General features: G+C 26.4%; 1 protein-coding gene across 2 annotated transcripts; it reads right to left on the minus strand.

Annotated features, from left to right (window-relative positions):
• Nucleotides 1-4717: 4717 nt before the first annotated feature.
• Nucleotides 4718-16697, minus strand: LOC107168260 (putative serine protease K12H4.7). 2 transcript variants are annotated; one of them, XM_089215841.1, is made up of 10 exons: nt 16590-16697; nt 11369-11584; nt 11122-11303; nt 9224-9462; nt 8876-9011; nt 8339-8513; nt 7443-7575; nt 7124-7256; nt 5772-5941; nt 4718-5684 (listed from the first exon to the last, which is right to left on the minus strand). In XM_089215841.1, exons 2-10 carry the CDS (start codon nt 11561-11563, stop codon nt 5572-5574), a joined length of 1476 nt encoding a protein of 491 aa, XP_089071967.1. In that variant the 5' UTR covers nt 11564-11584; nt 16590-16697; the 3' UTR covers nt 4718-5571. The 2 variants fall into 2 exon arrangements, with proteins under 2 accessions (XP_089071967.1, XP_089071966.1); XM_089215840.1 differs by lacking the exon at nt 16590-16697 and adding an exon at nt 16426-16564.
• Nucleotides 16698-16941: the final 244 nt, after the last annotated feature.

The following is a 16941-nucleotide window of genomic DNA, read 5'->3' on the forward strand; positions in this document are numbered from 1 at the left end:
TTTTTTTCTTTTTACATCTAAGATTTGAAAATGTTTAGTAAAAATAAATTACTTTGGCCAGGGTAATACTATAAATTTTAATTTTAGTTTCTGAGCGAAGCGATGATAGATTGCTTTTTACAATGATTGTGTTTTTTTTTATCAATTTCTGATATTTTTATTTGTGTCTATGTACACGAAAAATTGTTGAAATAATGCTTTGATTTTCAACTTCAGTAGCTTTTCCTGTTGGGAAGCGGATCTAGTTGGTACACGGGGGTTAAAAAATACATAGTCACAATTTTTTTTTAATAAGCAATTAAAGTTCGAACTGTGACAAAATACTTAAAAATACTTAGTAGAATTTAATTTAAATATTAACGTAAAAATACCTGTAGGTGTGTCGACGATTGTAATAATACAGGTTAGGTCAAACGGACACCTGACGGAAAAAAAAAATTTTTATTGAAACGTAACGTTATGTACACGACTGTCCAACACAAGCTATAGACCGGTCTCCTCGGGGGTAAGAGTTGGCTACTGGATCTCTGGTTGCTGGGGTGGCTGTTGCATTGCTGTATCGGCTCAAACCGATCTCGCCCTTCGCAAACATAGTGGTGCTACTCGACGGGGTGGTACTATTATTGCCTTTTTTTTGCTCTGTGATAGATTAAGACACCCGATTATAGATAACACAGATCGTGTTGCAACCGTGTAGGCCACTAACCGTACTTTGCTCAAACCACCTGTGGTCAAACTTTTTATAATATTATAAATATATTATAACTGCAGTATTTTTCATTTATGCAGTATCCCAATTATTTAAATTAAACGGTTCCTATGGTTTTTAAGATATTAATCATGTAGTGTGATGTTTCTTAATATTTTTCTTTTCTTATCATATTTTGTACAATACCAAACACTGATTTCAAAAAGAATAGCTTATGAGGAATTTTGTACTTGATTGACAAGTTTTAGTTATTCGAATTTATTGAACATTTTATAGAATTCTATCAATAAAAATATTCTCACATTTCCTTAATTGTTACGAGTTTTTAAAATATAAAAATCTTAACTTTAATAATTTAAAAGCTTTTTTAAAAAAAAACGAATCTCATACTGCTCGCAAGTGAAAATCTAGGAAAGTCTAGAAGATCCTAATTTTATATTTATTGCTTTAGAGTTTAGATAGGATTGTAGGAACTAACTCTATACCTACTATAACTGTAGTCATTATAATGTACATGTAACATATTTTATGTAAGAGTTTATGTTCAAGGATAAATAAAAAAAGCGGGTAAGTCATGGATATCGCTCTGCTGTACAGTAGGTTACTGTAATGGATGGGATTAAATTTGAATGCAATGATAGGCATCATTGTTTACGAAAAACGATTCTGAACGGAGGTGATTTGTCAGTCTAGGATATATTATATTTAAATATAGTCATATATTCTATTTTGAAACAAATATTTTATTTTTCAATTAAGTCGAATTTTGCATAAGGCACGGTTAATCAATTAGTGTAGTTATCATGTAGTTATCATAATTCATAATATCTTATATTATCATAGATATACGAATACCTGGTTTGAGGATAAATCGTCATCATTACGCGATTTCATAAGAAAGTAAAATTCAAACGCTCAAAACATTTTTCCAATAATGACGCTTCAAATTTTCTCTATAGCTATTTGAAGCAACACTTATGGAAAACTTAGTGTTATAATCTTAGATAAAAATACAAACAATATTATGAATTTTGAACTACAAAATAATTCGCAAATATTCATGGTTTTAACGAATTTTTGTCAATATTTGAAATTCAAATGCTTATAAATATTTAATTTGCAATTCCTGTGGACATTTTTTTTGTGATGAAGATTGAAAAACTTGTAAGGAATCTAATATTAAATTTTTAAATCTTAGTTTAAAAATGAAATTTTTTTATGAATTTCTAGCTTAAAACAATTTGTGAATTTTTATGTATTTTGTCAAAATTCAAACTTTGAATGCTTATAAAAAAAAATTGTAACTATGAATTTATTTTATTTTTCAACTGTTATTGTAATAATATGTTAAGAGCCTTGTATTAAATTTTCAAGATTTTCTACCTAAAAAAATAAATTTTTATCGATTTTAATTTAAAAAAGCGGGTAAGTCGTGGATGTCGCTCTGCTGTACAGTAGGCTACTGTAATGGATGGGGTTAAATTTGAATGCAATGATAGGTATCATTATATACGAAAAACGATTCTGAACGGAGATGATTTGTCAGTCTAGGATATATTATATTTAAATATTGTCATATATTCTATTTTGAAACAAATATTTTATTTTTCAATTAGTACCTACGCATTTTGCATAAGGCATGGTTAATAATTTTTTCCAAAAACATTGCATGTAGTTATCATAATTCATAATACCTTATATTATCATAGATATACGAATACCTAGTTTGAGGATAAATCGTTATCATTACGCGATTTCATAAAAATTTAAAACTCAAACGCTCAAAACATTTTTCCTATAATGACGCTTCAAATTTTCTCTATAGCTATTTGAAGCAAAACTTATGGAAAACTTGGTGTTAAATTTTATAACCTTAGATATTAATACAAACAATATTATGAATTTTGAACTACAAAATAATTTGCAAATATTCATGGTTTTGACGAATTTTTGTCAATATTTGAAATTCAAATGCTAATGAAAATTTAATTTGAATTTCCAGTGGACATTTTTTTTGTGATAAAGATTGAAAAACTTGTAAAGAATCTTGTATTAAATTTTGAAATCTTAGATTTAAAAAGAAAATTTTTTATGAATTTCTAGCTAATAATAATTTGCGAATTTTTGTAATTTTTACGTATTTACACAAAATTTGAACTTTAAATGCTTATAAAAAAAAAATGTGACTATACATTTCTTGATTTTTCAACTGCTATGGTAAAAATATTTTTGGGAGCTTTGTATTCAATTTTCAAATCTTAGGTTTAAAAGGGAAATTTTTTATGAATTTCTAAAATAAAATAATTTACGAATTTTAGTGATTTTTATGTATGTTGTCAAAATTAAAATTTGAATGCATGTAAAAAAAAATGTTGCTATATATTTCTTTTATTTTTCAACTTCTATTGTAAAAATATGTTAGGAGCCTTGTATTAAATTTTCAAATCTTAGAATTAAAAAGGAAAACTTTTATGAATTTCTATCTAAGATAATTTGAACATTGCCGTAATTTTTACGTATTTAGTCAAAATTTGAATTTTAAATGCTTATAAAAAAAATTTGTGACTACGCATTTCTTTTATTATTCAACTGCTATTGTAAAAATATGATAGGAGCCTTGTATTAAATTTTCAAATCTTAGATCAAAAAAGAAAAATTTTTATGAATTTCTATCTAAGATAATTTGAACATTGCCGTAATTTTTACGTATTAAGTCAATATTTGAACTTCAAATGCTAATAAAAAAAATTGTGACTATGTATTTTTATAATTTTTTGATTACTATAAGAATAACTTATGAGGAACTTTGTATTCAATTTTCAAGTATTTTGATAGGGCCAAAAAAATTTTATCGACCCTTCCAAAAAAATTTTCAGAAATATTGAAAACTTCAGTTATCTATAAATATCTCAAAAAAAGTCAAAATATTTTGAAAATTAAATCATGTAAAGAAAATGCCAATCTTAATAACTGGTAAAATTTTCAAGTATCTAGGACTCATACTTTTTGAATAATAACAAATATTTAAAATCGTTTCAGGATAAATCGTTATCGTTACGCTATTTCGTAAAAATTTAAAATTCAAACGCACTTAAAACTTTTTCTATAATGATACTTCGAGTTTTCTCTATAGCTACTTGAAGGAAAACTTATGGAGAACTTAGTGTTGTATTTTTAATCCTTAGTTATAAACGCAAAAAATTTTATGATTTTTCAACTTCAAAATTACTTGCAAATTTTCGCGTTTTCGACAGATTTCGTAAAATTTTGAACTATAAAAGCTTATTAAAAAAAATTGTGACTTACGATTTTTAATTTTTTTTAGCTACAATAAGAAAAACTCATAAGAAACCTTGTATTAAATTTTCAAGTTTTTTTGGTCGTCCAACATTTTTTTACCGACACTTCAAAAAAAAATTCTCAAAAAAAGTGTAAATTTCAGTGGTCTATAAATAACTCAAAAAAAGTCAAAAATTTTTGAAAATTAAACTGTCTATAGAGAACACTAACATAAACATTTGGTGAAAATTTCAAGTATTTAAAGTGATTATTTTTTGAATTATAACCATATAAAAAAATCGATTTGGTCGAAAACTGATTTTGCGTAAAAATTGCCGTTTTTTGTCATTTTTTTTTGTTTTTCTCGATTTTTTTGAAAACTGTTGGAAAATGTTTACTTTTGACCTCTATAATGCACCAAGGATCTTAAATTTTACATCGGAAACCACCCCCAAAGTTTGAAACCGAAGCATTATTTCGACTAGTTATGCTGTACACAGATACAAAAAAAAACACACACACATCATTGTAAAATCAATACATTCATCACTTCGTTCAGAATCTAAAATGTAGGTACATAAATCATAAATGAATACCTACTATTTTTATAGGAATATTTTATATAACATTGTATACTACATATTGTAGGTATACATAATATGTATTATTATTTATGCATCAACGACAGGGCTATTTTTTTTAAAATTCTTTTTATTTATTTAAGCCTCAACAACTAAGGTTATTGGATAACATTAACATTAATAAAGATATATTGATACATTATATAAGATTGTATAGTTTAGTTTTTTATAGAAATGTTATAATGTTGCAGTATTTTTCAAGGTTGGGTCCAAGTGCTTCATATAGATGATCCGGAATGTTTAGAGATGTTCTGGCATCGGCGTAGTTGCAGCAGTATAAAAGGATGTGTTTAACGGTAAGATTTTCACCACAGGCTGAGCAATGATGGACAGGGTCTTCATGCCTCATGAGAAAGCTATGTGTGAGCCATCGCGTATGCCCAATTCTGAGTCTATTGATATTTGATAAAAGACTTTACATGGCTATTGTTACTTTGTTAGTATCAATAGTGTGTGTTCAGGTTGATAGATACATTTATACAATGAATATAATATAATAGTTTAATATATGAATATAAAATAAATATATTAATTGATATATTTTATAGGTGTTGTTGGTTTAAATATTATTGTATATAATTCACGCAAATGGAGTAATTTTATTTTGATATAATGTGTTGACGTTTCCGGTTTCTGGTGCTTTATCAGTCAAACTATGAAGATGGTTGAACTCATCTTGTAGCTTTTTTCACTCACATGTAGAATTCCGAGTGCCAGAAAATTAAATATACGTATAATTATTTTAAATTATAATGAATATTGTAATATTTATATATCAATCAGCATTTAGAGCAAAATATTTTAATATAATGTGTATTAATTTAAATATAAACCAATGTATAATATTATGTTTGAAGAAATTTATAAATTGTAATCTAATTACTATCAATTAATATAATTCAAATAATTATTATTTTAAGTATCTTTTATGCATTTAAAACTTTATTTCTCGTTTAACCATTTTTGTAAATAAAGTGTAACAGTTTTACGAGCATTTGATAACTGTGGAGGGTCCAGTGAACGAGTCGGATATGTATCTGCACAATGAGCTACTCCTAAAAATAAATAACTTTTTTTTAAATAATCTGTTTTTTTTTTTATGTGATTATATTAATATAGAAGTACAAATAATAATTAGTTACCTTTAATGATAATTGAAATGGAGTCTTTTGTTTGTAGTTTAGTAAGACCTAATGTATTCCATGCATCGGCAGACCCGTGTAAATAAATAACCCTGCTAGTTTTATATTTTAAATCATGGTACATCTTATTTGTTTTTTTAATTGCTTTGTATAATGCCTTTAGGTTATAACTAAATAAAAAAAAAATTATGTTCATTTAATTATTTATATTGATTATATAGATTTTAAAATTAAGTAATCTGGCATCATTTTACAATCTTAACAAGTACCGCAGTAACCATTAACTACAATGAGAACCAGGGGTTAAAACAATTAATATAATATCTGGCATATATGAAAGAGAAAGAGTAGACTTGACTGCAATGTAGATGTGAATATTTACTATTTACTTTGATAGATGGACATATTTGGGAGGGGATATGGCTCTTTTTTCACGGTTAGGTTTTTGTTGAATATCATTATTTTTTGTTGTGTTCTGCAAAGGGGACGTCGTATTTAGTTTTAATGACAAATTTACAATACATTAATATACAGACATACAGTAGCTAACAATCAGTTTTTTCTGTACGTGAGTCAATTAGAACTACCCTTCCTTAAGTGGCATTATTTTTGAGAAATTGCTATTGTTAGATTTTTGACATAGCTAATTTTATACAATGTTCTAAGCTATTTAAGCTTAATCTTTGTATATTATAATTTTTTAAATACCTTAAGAGAAAACAAGAAGTATAATAATTTGAAAAATTATCTTGCCTTTTGTGTAAAGTTATAGTGGCATTGGTAGGACTTACAGTGCGCTCAAAATGCTCATATTATTAATGTTTGTAATTTTTGAAGTGATCGTAGAAATTTACTTGAAGAAAATGAAAGTACTTTTTAAAAATCTGAGAACACCCAAAGCATCCACCCATCTACATGCCATCTTATCACTATCTCCTCCCCACCTTAACTTAGATAATTAAATTAAATATAATGCTATTTATTTCGTTATATATTATGACGAATTGCCTATGCTTTATACCTAAACATATACGTCATATGTGGGCCACCACAACCTTAAATCCGGCCCTGATCATAAGTACTTATTATGTTTGGAATTGGAATGAACTTTACATTTAAAATATATACTCTATACAAATAGAATACATCATACGACCGGTTTTCGTTGGCTGCTCGCATCTCCTATATACGAGCGACGTCATAACCGCTTAGGTAGAGACCGGTTTGAGGGGAAAGAAAAAATTGCAAAACTTTACTAGAAACTTTACTCTACTTTAAGACAGAGTATGAGGCCATAAACGATAGCAGTTAATAATAAATAATAATTTTAAGAAATATTGTTATCAACTTACAATTTTCCAAAAATATCTCTACACATATCTGTAAAATAGTTTAATGGTATGGTGTTACCAAATAAGTGATTTTGTTTATTCGATGTTATAAAATTTCCGATCTGTGTACAGATTTGGTACATCCACTGTCGATCTGGAATAAAATAGTTTGCTTATTATGAATTATCGTACAAAAACAGATAAAATAGCCGTTTGAATAATTAAATAAATAATACGTTATTTAGATAAAAAAAAAAAAAAAAAAACACTTTAGGAATAATAATTTTCATTTTGTGGAAAATAATGTGCCTACCTATCTACTAAACTAAAATATACTAACCTCCTGTTTTTACAAGTTCCGCATTCCAAGATGTTTGTCGTAAAGCGAAAAGTGTAGTACGATATGTAGTTAATAAACATTCTTGTTTATGAACGGATCTTAGTGTTTTGTGTACAAACTCATATCTTTTAAGCTATGAAAAATATGTAGGTACATTATTATTGATGATTATTTTGTTGATTCCTTAAGTTATCCTATATTTTTATTTACATTCCTATATTTTTAAATCTTATTATATAAAACGGTAACGCATTACTTCCGTTACGTTGTTGCCCAACATTCGAAGATAAGGATCTAATGAGATATTTTGTGTTATAAATAATAAAACAAAATCTACAAAAGTTCCCACTGTTGTTTTGTAGTTAATTAATGGTCATCATAATTACATATACCTACCTACTGGCTACTTGATATATGAATAGTAAGGTGCGTAAATACAATTTACGAGATACGGGAAGACTATAGATAGACTCTCAGACTCCGTAGAAAAACCATTATCGCTGTGATCCCCCCCTCCCTGAACTTATATTTTCGGCCTATAATAATAGAGTACAGATTCATTTTACGATCGAGTGCTCCGTCGTCATAGTACAAATAGTTCATAGTTTCATACGGTACCTACTATACCTAGTACCTACACTATTGCAGATTATTTATAGCAGCCAGGAGGTATTTACTACTTACAATCAATGGTAGGTACTTACACATACCACGATCGAAATAATAGTTATACACACAATAATACATAATAAATATAGTTGGCAAATGTAGATTTACACATAGATTACACTCATCATACATTTTTACTTGTCATAATTACTGTAAAGACTCCGTCTAAATCTTTCTCCTGACCGCCCCAATAGTAACTAAATTGCTCATATTAATAAACTACTTACTGGATTTCCTAACGACTGGTTTGACATCATATCACATAATGTTACTAATGAAAAAGAATTGTCATTATATCTGTTATCTTTATTATATTGTGCAATAAGTCCAATTGGTAAAGCTAAGTTATTAAACAACTGAACTCTATCGTTTTTATTTTTTACGTTTATGTAACTGCAGGTACTGAAATTACAATAATAGCCGATTATTATTTTCTATTATTAAAACCATTTTGATTAGGGATGGGCATAAAATCCGGATATCCAAATCTGGGTTTGTTTTTAATGTTACTTTAGGCTTACAATTATTTCTAATGTATGGTGTGAATAATTTATTTTATTTTAATGAAAATTTAACAATAAATTAAGATTTATGATATCAATGAACAGCAAAACTGAGTTGAATAATCCAGATACTCCGGATAATTCGTGAAATCCAGATTTACTTAATCTGGGTTTGACAAATCCGAATAATTCGGATTTTTGAAATCCGGATATGCCCACCACTAATTTTTATATTGATGAAGGAAATTATGAATTAGGTACTTGAAATTGTTGTCAATATATCTTGCTCCATTGTTGGTTTTTAACAAATCCCTTATTGTTAAAGTTGCGTTTCTTATGTATGATGCACATTTCGGATTATAATTTGATAATGTATTTTGGACAGCCATAAAATATTCTATTGGCATAAAAGATATCAACATTATTTATTTTTTAACTGACCACGATGATGAAAGTAACTGCTGATCAATACTATCAAATAAAATGTTATCTGCTTGTGCTACTATACTTAAAAACTATACGTCATTGAAATTTCAATGTTACGTACAGTATTTTACCATGTTTTGTGAGAGGCTAAATAAATTTTCAAACAATTTGTTATTATAGTACCTTTATAATCTATTGTTCCTATTACAGGGCTACTTGATGAAACTGCTGCGTGTACTTGATGTGGATATTTCATTCTCAACCAGGCAGCTAAACTTCCTGAATAAGATCCTCCAAATACTACCCATTTTGCATTTAGTAACAATTTGTTATTTTCATTTGAAATGTTGTTTATAAATGTAGCCAAATCAGCTAATGCTTGTTCAACATTCAGGTATATTAAATTGTTAGTGTTTAAATTACTGAAACATAAAGTATCATCAATTATCATATTAAATATAAAATATGCTATACAGGGACCGGTGAAAAAATTAAGAATGCAAGATACAAAATAATGGCACAACGAATAATCTGTAGTAGAAAAATAACTTATACACATCATCCAAGTAAAATCATTGCTAGATAATTATTTTAACAGAAAAGGAAACTTTCAACATAATTTTACAAAACACTGAGAATTAACAGAAAGTTCTTCAGAACTTTTGAGCAGTACCAAAAATTCAGCATCTAATGAGATGAATTACTTATGGTTGTTTTCAACAATGATACAGGAATTCAATTTTTACAAAAAAAGTAATGTTATTAAAGTGAGTGAAACTTGTGAAAATGGCCATATAATCATTATTTATTAAGGGATCGTGATGGTGGTGTCAGAAAAGAAGTTTCCGGAAGGAAAAAGGTTTAAGAGGACGTGATACGCGCATGTGTTGTCTCCGTCTTACAAATGCGTACCATAGTACATTTTTCGCTCAGCAGAACACGTGTAGCTCCGTTTGCTTAAAAATTAGAGTGAATTGACCTCTTATAAAATTTAAAGATAAGATTATTATCTAGACAATCTCATATGCTTTTTATTTTATATTAAATTTAAAGCGAGTTATGAGTATTTGAAAATTGTAGATTTTTTGTGAATCTTAAAATACTCATAACTTCCTTTAAAATTTAAATAAAATAAAAAGCATATGAGATTGTCTAGATAACGATCATACCTTTAAATTTTATGAGAGGTCAATTCACTCTAATTTTTAAGCAAACGGAGCTACATGTGTTCTGCTGAACGTAAAATTTACTATTTATTTAGTCTTATTTAGCAGAATTTATGTGTAGAATATGTCTCCGAAAAAATAATCCATTTGAAACTATATTAAAAGATATTTCTGACTTCTGGCCTTCTTTGTAAATTTATATTATTTTTTTTTTAATTTATAATTAGAATACATTTTTAAATTTTGTTATTGTATTATGATACATTTTATTCATGGCGGAGCGATAACAAACAAGAGTGGAGAGGACATACATTTTATACTCTGTACTGGCGGGGCGATAACAAACAAGTAACAAAATCTAAATTGGATAAAAAAAGCCAAATCGGATGAAAAAATGCAAATTGAAAAAAAAACGAAGTTCAATCAAAAATCCCTAGTCGAATAAATATATTTACTTTGAATAAAATAACCCAATAATAAAAATATATTTATTCAAATAGACTTTTTTTATAAAAATTAAATTAATTTATTCAACCCTACATTTTTCAACTAATTTGGATTTTTATCGTATTTAGATTTTTTTATGCATCTTAGAATTTTTCATTCAAATTAGTTATATTTATTTGACGGCTTTTTTAGTTTAACTTTTTATTCAAATTAAATAATAATAAACAACATGGCTTTATTTATTAAATTCAGACATTTTTGTTCAATTTAGATTTTCGAATCTAAATTTTTTTCAGGAAAAGAGAATTGTGTGAACTTCATCAGCACTAGACTTTCGAATTCATGCTAAATATCTATAAAAAAATTTCTAAAATATTAGTTTTTTCCTAGGAGGGATCTGGGAACATGTGAACAATGAAAAAAATAGTTTTCCGAGTAAAACCGATATCACTCAAATTATGCACTCACTCAGTGGGATGGCTTTTCCCATAATACCGGTGTTCCAATTGAAAACACATGGCATTAAATTTTTGAGCGTATTCAATCCAAGCACCAGAGACCATCCAACTATGTGAAATTTCTTGTTCTCCTCCTATATGCAGAAATATTGGGCCACCAGGTTTATAGTATTTCATATTCACGTGATACCTCTAAAAAAAATCAATCATTCTGTTAATAATTGACTAAATCGTTAAATATTCTTAACACGTAATACCTGCTTCCAAGTTCTTGTATCAGTAGAATTAAAATGATCCACTTTCTGTTCAAACCATTTGTTTTCGATGATCAGACTTCTAGATGATGCTGGTGAATATGGTCTTCCTTCACCTATCAGTCTCATAAAACTAATTTTATGAGCCGAAGAACCCAACCAAAGGCAACACCAAAGCACGCAAAGTATTAAATTCATTTTTCAAATCAGCACTTTAATCTGAAAAAAGCTATTTTTTTTTTAATTATCCTTGCGTATAGTAATTTTGTAACATAAATATAAAATAGGTTGTAATTTCATCTGTACCTATCACCTAAATATTCGTGTATTACCTACATTTAGTTTTCAAATTAAAAAAAAAAACAATTTTATTATATAATTAAAATTTCCATTTTTATATTCAAATTAGATAAAAATAAAAATAAAAATCAATACTTTTATTCAATATAATATGCATTATTTAACATACAGTGGCACAATCAGAATATTTTCAATGTTGGGGGAATTAACTAATGCACTTATAATTTCTTCAGATGTTATACTGATGTAAAAATGAATATTTAGAATCGTGTTTTTAATACCAAACTATATCACAAAATAATTATTTTTAAGCTTAAAATTTTAATAAAACGCTCCTGATAATATACTGATATATTGTCACAATGGTAGTTAAAAAAAATTTTCAAAATCTTTTTTAATAAGCATTGGTTCAAATTTTGACAAAATACGTAAAATCAGGAAAATTTGCAATTTATTATTTTGAGTTAGAAATTCATGAAAATTTATCTTTTTAAGCCTAAAATTTAAAAATTCAATACAAGATTCTTCATGAGTTTTTTTATTTTTGTCAAATAAAATATGTCCACCGGAAAGTCAAATTAAATTTTTATTTAAATTACAACATTGGATATTCACTAATAATATATAATATATTATATAATATCTTGTACTAATATTCTTATTTTGTTGTTATTCAAAAACGAATAACTGTATAAGCTTAAAATCTACATTAAATGTTTAATCAATTCCCATACTTGATAAAATTTTCAAAATATTTCAACAATTTTAAGTTATTTATAAACATTTGAAATTTTCCGTTTTTTTAGTTTTTTATTCTATTATTCATTGGGTCAAAAAATTTGAAAAATTAATATATTGTTCCCTATAATTTGATATAATAGTAGTTGGAAACTATTAAAAATAAATATGCACGTATTTTTTCATAACCGTTTAAAGTTCAAATTTTGATAAAATTTATTTATTTGAAAATTTAATTTATTAAATAAATTTAAATTAGTAGGTACATTTTACCTATATAAATTATTTTATATTAGATACCAAAATATTTTTTGAAATAAAGCAATGTAATAATAAATAATGTTATAGCATAAAACTATAAATTAATACCCTAGGCAGACAAACCATCTCCGCTCAGAATCGTTTTTCGTGTACAATGATATTGAATCTAAATTTAATACCATCCATTACAGTAACTCACTTGTAAACTACTGTATAGCAGAGCGAATAGAGCGACATCAACCTATCAGTTTTTGGATTTATTTTTGTAGTTTGGTTTTGGTGATGTATTTTAGAGAATATAGATTATGTTCTACTGATCTGCTGTGTTACCAAATATACGATCAAAATTGGCGATCTAAAGTTTTGAGCAATTTAATTTTATCTTATCTTGTAAAATATGTTTCGCGGTTTATTTATACTGTACAAAGTGCAGTCGGCAATCGGTTTTACCGATTTATTTCACCGTACTAAGTTTACGTGGTGTGCAAATGTGCAATTCAAAAAAATGTTAGTACAAACTGTGTACTACCAAGTATCCGTATACCGCTGTAACCACTAACCGTTCCAGTTAAAATAATAGTAAGAGTACCCGTTTACGCAAATTCCTTGATACGGCTATCGAACAATTGAGAACATTCGAGAAAAAGTTATCTTCTTGGCCGAACGATTGAGAACACTTAAAAATAACAAAGAACTTACCGCTCACACAAAAAAAAAACCCCCAAAAAGAATACGATTGAGAACGAATTTACGTGCAACGTTGCCATATCATTTATTATTTATCCTTTATCAAATATTCTTGAAAAAAGTCATATTTATTATAAATATGTTTAAAAAATGAATAAAAATATGTAATAAATGTGTAAAAAAAGTAAAACATATACTCGTAGAATATTATAAAATATGTATAAAAATTTAATAAATATATGTAATGACAAATGAGTTACCTAAATAAATTAATTATAGCAGGATAGCGTAATCCAACACACTCTAAATATTTTAATAAATTATTAGAACTTTTATTTGCTACATACCACATATATTTATTATGAATATAATTAATTTTTCCTTTTGCTATTGGCATTCCTTTTTTTTACTCTGTTATATCGTTTCTATTTTTAATGGAGTTTCTGATTGAGTTTCAATTAGTGTTTTAATAACAATATAATATATTGCTGGACGAGGGCTGTAAAATTGGCTATTAAATGCTCTATGAAAACTTTCAGCGGCATTGGTTGTTCTAGAGATTTAATTCATTCTCTTGTATATCTAAGTTACAAATAACATTTGGTGAATCCGATAAACATTAAAAATCAACTGAATCAATCGTTCAGTCAAAAAGGTATAACGCTCTTAAATCTTAATCGTTCGATAGCCGCGCGCGATTATCGTGCTCAAATTATTGTTTGATTAAATTTGTCAGAGTTGGAAAAAAATAAAAATATCTAGCGTTCTCAGTCATGTTACTTATATATAATATATATATTACTTATATATGTTACTTATATCTAGCGTTCTCGATTGTATTTTACCACTAGATACTCTAGTACTCTATCTTGAAGTAATCGTAGATACTTTAAACTTTCATTTACATGACATTATCTTAACTCTTTTTGAGCTATTTATAGGCATAAGAAATTTTCAATTTATTTTTGTTTTTTCTATAAATATTGATAAAATATTACAATTTTCCGCTGGGTCAAAAAACTTAAAAATTGAATACATGGTAGGTACTCCATTTTATAATAGTAGTTTATAAATATTAATGTTACATGGAAACGATTAATTTTTTTTTATAAGAATTTTAAATTTAGATTTCTACAAAATTCTCGATGAATTCATAATTATTTGCCATTAATTTTGTAGGTTCCTACCTAGTTAAAAATTAAATATTAATTATTTATAGCTAAGGATTAAAAACAAAGGCACTCATAAGTATTTTATACTCTAACCAAATAATCTGAAAAATACATAATAGTAGTTTTTTAAATAGATATTTGAAGTTGAAATTTGAACAAAATTATATTATACTATATAATCAAGGAATAACAATTTTTGTAATCTTGTATTTTGAAACAAATACCTGGAAGTATGTAAGAATAAACTTTAAATTCAATAAAATTCTTTGTAAGATTATATTTATTAAGCATCCACTGCAATAATATGGTAAAATATGGAAAAAATCTCAATTTTTTTTAATACTGATATACCTAATCAAAAAATTCTGCATTAAATGGATTTTATGTGGAGCATAACACTCAACATTATTTGAAATCAGTTATAAAAACGTTACAAATTATAAAATATAAACTTGTACTCACATGATTATATATGCACTTGCATAACCATAGTCCATGTCTTACAAGTCCATTAAAATAAAATCGACTAAAAGGACTACGTAAATTAAGCGTTCGTGTGACAGAACAAAAATGAATAAGTATTTTATTTATCCTTGCAATATAATATAAATAAATACTATTTTACATTTATTTTTTTTAAATGAAATTTCTAAAACTTTAAATATACGATTAAACACCATTTTATAAAAAATAATGGTTCCATTCAATTAAAATGTGCAAAATTATTGACATATCTAAATGACAAACAATTTATTTGGACTAAAGAAAAAAATACAAAAGCATAGAAACCTTAATCCCAATCATAATTCATCACGAAAAATAGAATCATAAATTATTTAGGATTGAAAATTTAAAACAAGATTTCTCCTAAGTAGGTACTTTAATTAAATACATTTTTTAAGGTACCTAATATCTATGATAAATTCACAGTCTTGCATATAGTACTTTTATTGGTACCTATATTCTGGTGTATAGTATTTTTATTTACTCAGGTAATTATAGTTATTTAATACGTACACATGATGGCACATAATTGCAGGTTTTAGATTTAGATGCACAAATAACTACATTATTACTGATAATTTTAAGAGCTTTACTCCTGAATGATTAATTCGGGTTTATGTTTCTGCAGGTATCTGTATCTCGTAATATTATGGTACTATATACATGATATTACGATATCTGTAACATTGCATATTATCATGTATTCAAAAACTTGAAACAATTATAACCATTCGTAATCGTTATTATTCCACGTTATTTAGGGTTTGTAACCTATATGGCTATATAGTACACACACACACACACTATATGATTGACCTATACAAAATATATGAGACACACTCAATACATTTCTACCCCTACATATTATTACTTATTATTAAAATGACAGGCAGTTAGCTCAACATTACAGTAACTATCAACAGAAGCTAGTGAACTCGTCTATATTAACAGTCACCTGCATGTTCAGTAGAATATTGCATTAGTGTTATTTAGTACAAGGAAAAGTTAATTTTAAAACTATGTAGGTACCATTTTTTTTTAGATATTCCTTAGAATATAATTTAATTGTCGTAAAATACTACTACTAATAAACGATACTATACTAAATAAATGGATAAACAAATAGCATGGTACATTAATGTTGACATAAGATATCGATAACGAGAAATAATTAATAAAAACTTATAGAAAAATGATTTCTGTCAAAGTGTCAATCATTTATTAATTATTGTTGTTCGATAACCAATTACGAATTTTAACTAACAACATAAAATATAGATAGATACAAATTTTTATGATACTGTTTAACAGAGTGATTTGTATTTTGTTATGGTTTCAGTTATTTCGGATGTAAAGCCTTGCATCTTGTATATGAATAAAAAAACAAAATATACTCACTTATAATAATCCAAAAATTTGACTGTCCTACTTTGTAAACTTTTTCACTTAATATTGAAATAACTAAAAACTATTTAACTTAGATTTTTTTTTACTTTTATACCTATTTTTTAAAACATTTTATCGAGGTCAAATGAATAAACACCTATAAAAAGCATACTTACTAGGAAGTTGTAAAATATTTAATTAGATTTATGTGGAAATAAACTAAATGTACCATTTTATAGTACATATTACGACATTTGTTATTGTTATGGAATTTTATCGATATTATCGCAGAAATCATGAATATTTTATGATTAAAGTGAAAAATTAATGGTTTTTAACTGGGTGCACTTTTATGACAAATTGTATTTTGTTATTAATAGGTAACTGATAACTGTTCAGTGAGTATTTATGTTTTTATTTAATGTGTACACAAAAAAATATAAAACTTTGAATACTTCATAAAAAACAATTAAAACATTAACAACTTTTTATACATAGCTGAATTATGCCAATATATATTTAAAATTA

Source organism: Diuraphis noxia, unplaced genomic scaffold, assembly GCF_037042655.1.
Source record: "Diuraphis noxia isolate RWA-SAM2 unplaced genomic scaffold, SU_Dnox_SAM2 contig0001, whole genome shotgun sequence".
In the NCBI taxonomy this organism is placed as follows: Eukaryota; Metazoa; Arthropoda; class Insecta; order Hemiptera; family Aphididae; genus Diuraphis; species Diuraphis noxia.

Excerpts from the sequence above, each read along its gene's own strand:
- LOC107168260 (XM_089215841.1), bottom strand. The coding sequence starts at position 11,563 with ATGAATTTAATACTTTGCGTGCTTTGGTGTTGCCTTTGGTTGGGTTCT. Across the intron at positions 11,304-11,368 it reads ATACAAGAACTTGGAAGCAG|AGGTATCACGTGAATATGAA; the intron begins GTATTACGTGTT and ends GATTTTTTTTAG. Across the intron at positions 5,942-7,123 it reads AGAGATATTTTTGGAAAATT|TTATAACCTAAAGGCATTAT; the intron begins GTAAGTTGATAA and ends TTTTTTATTTAG.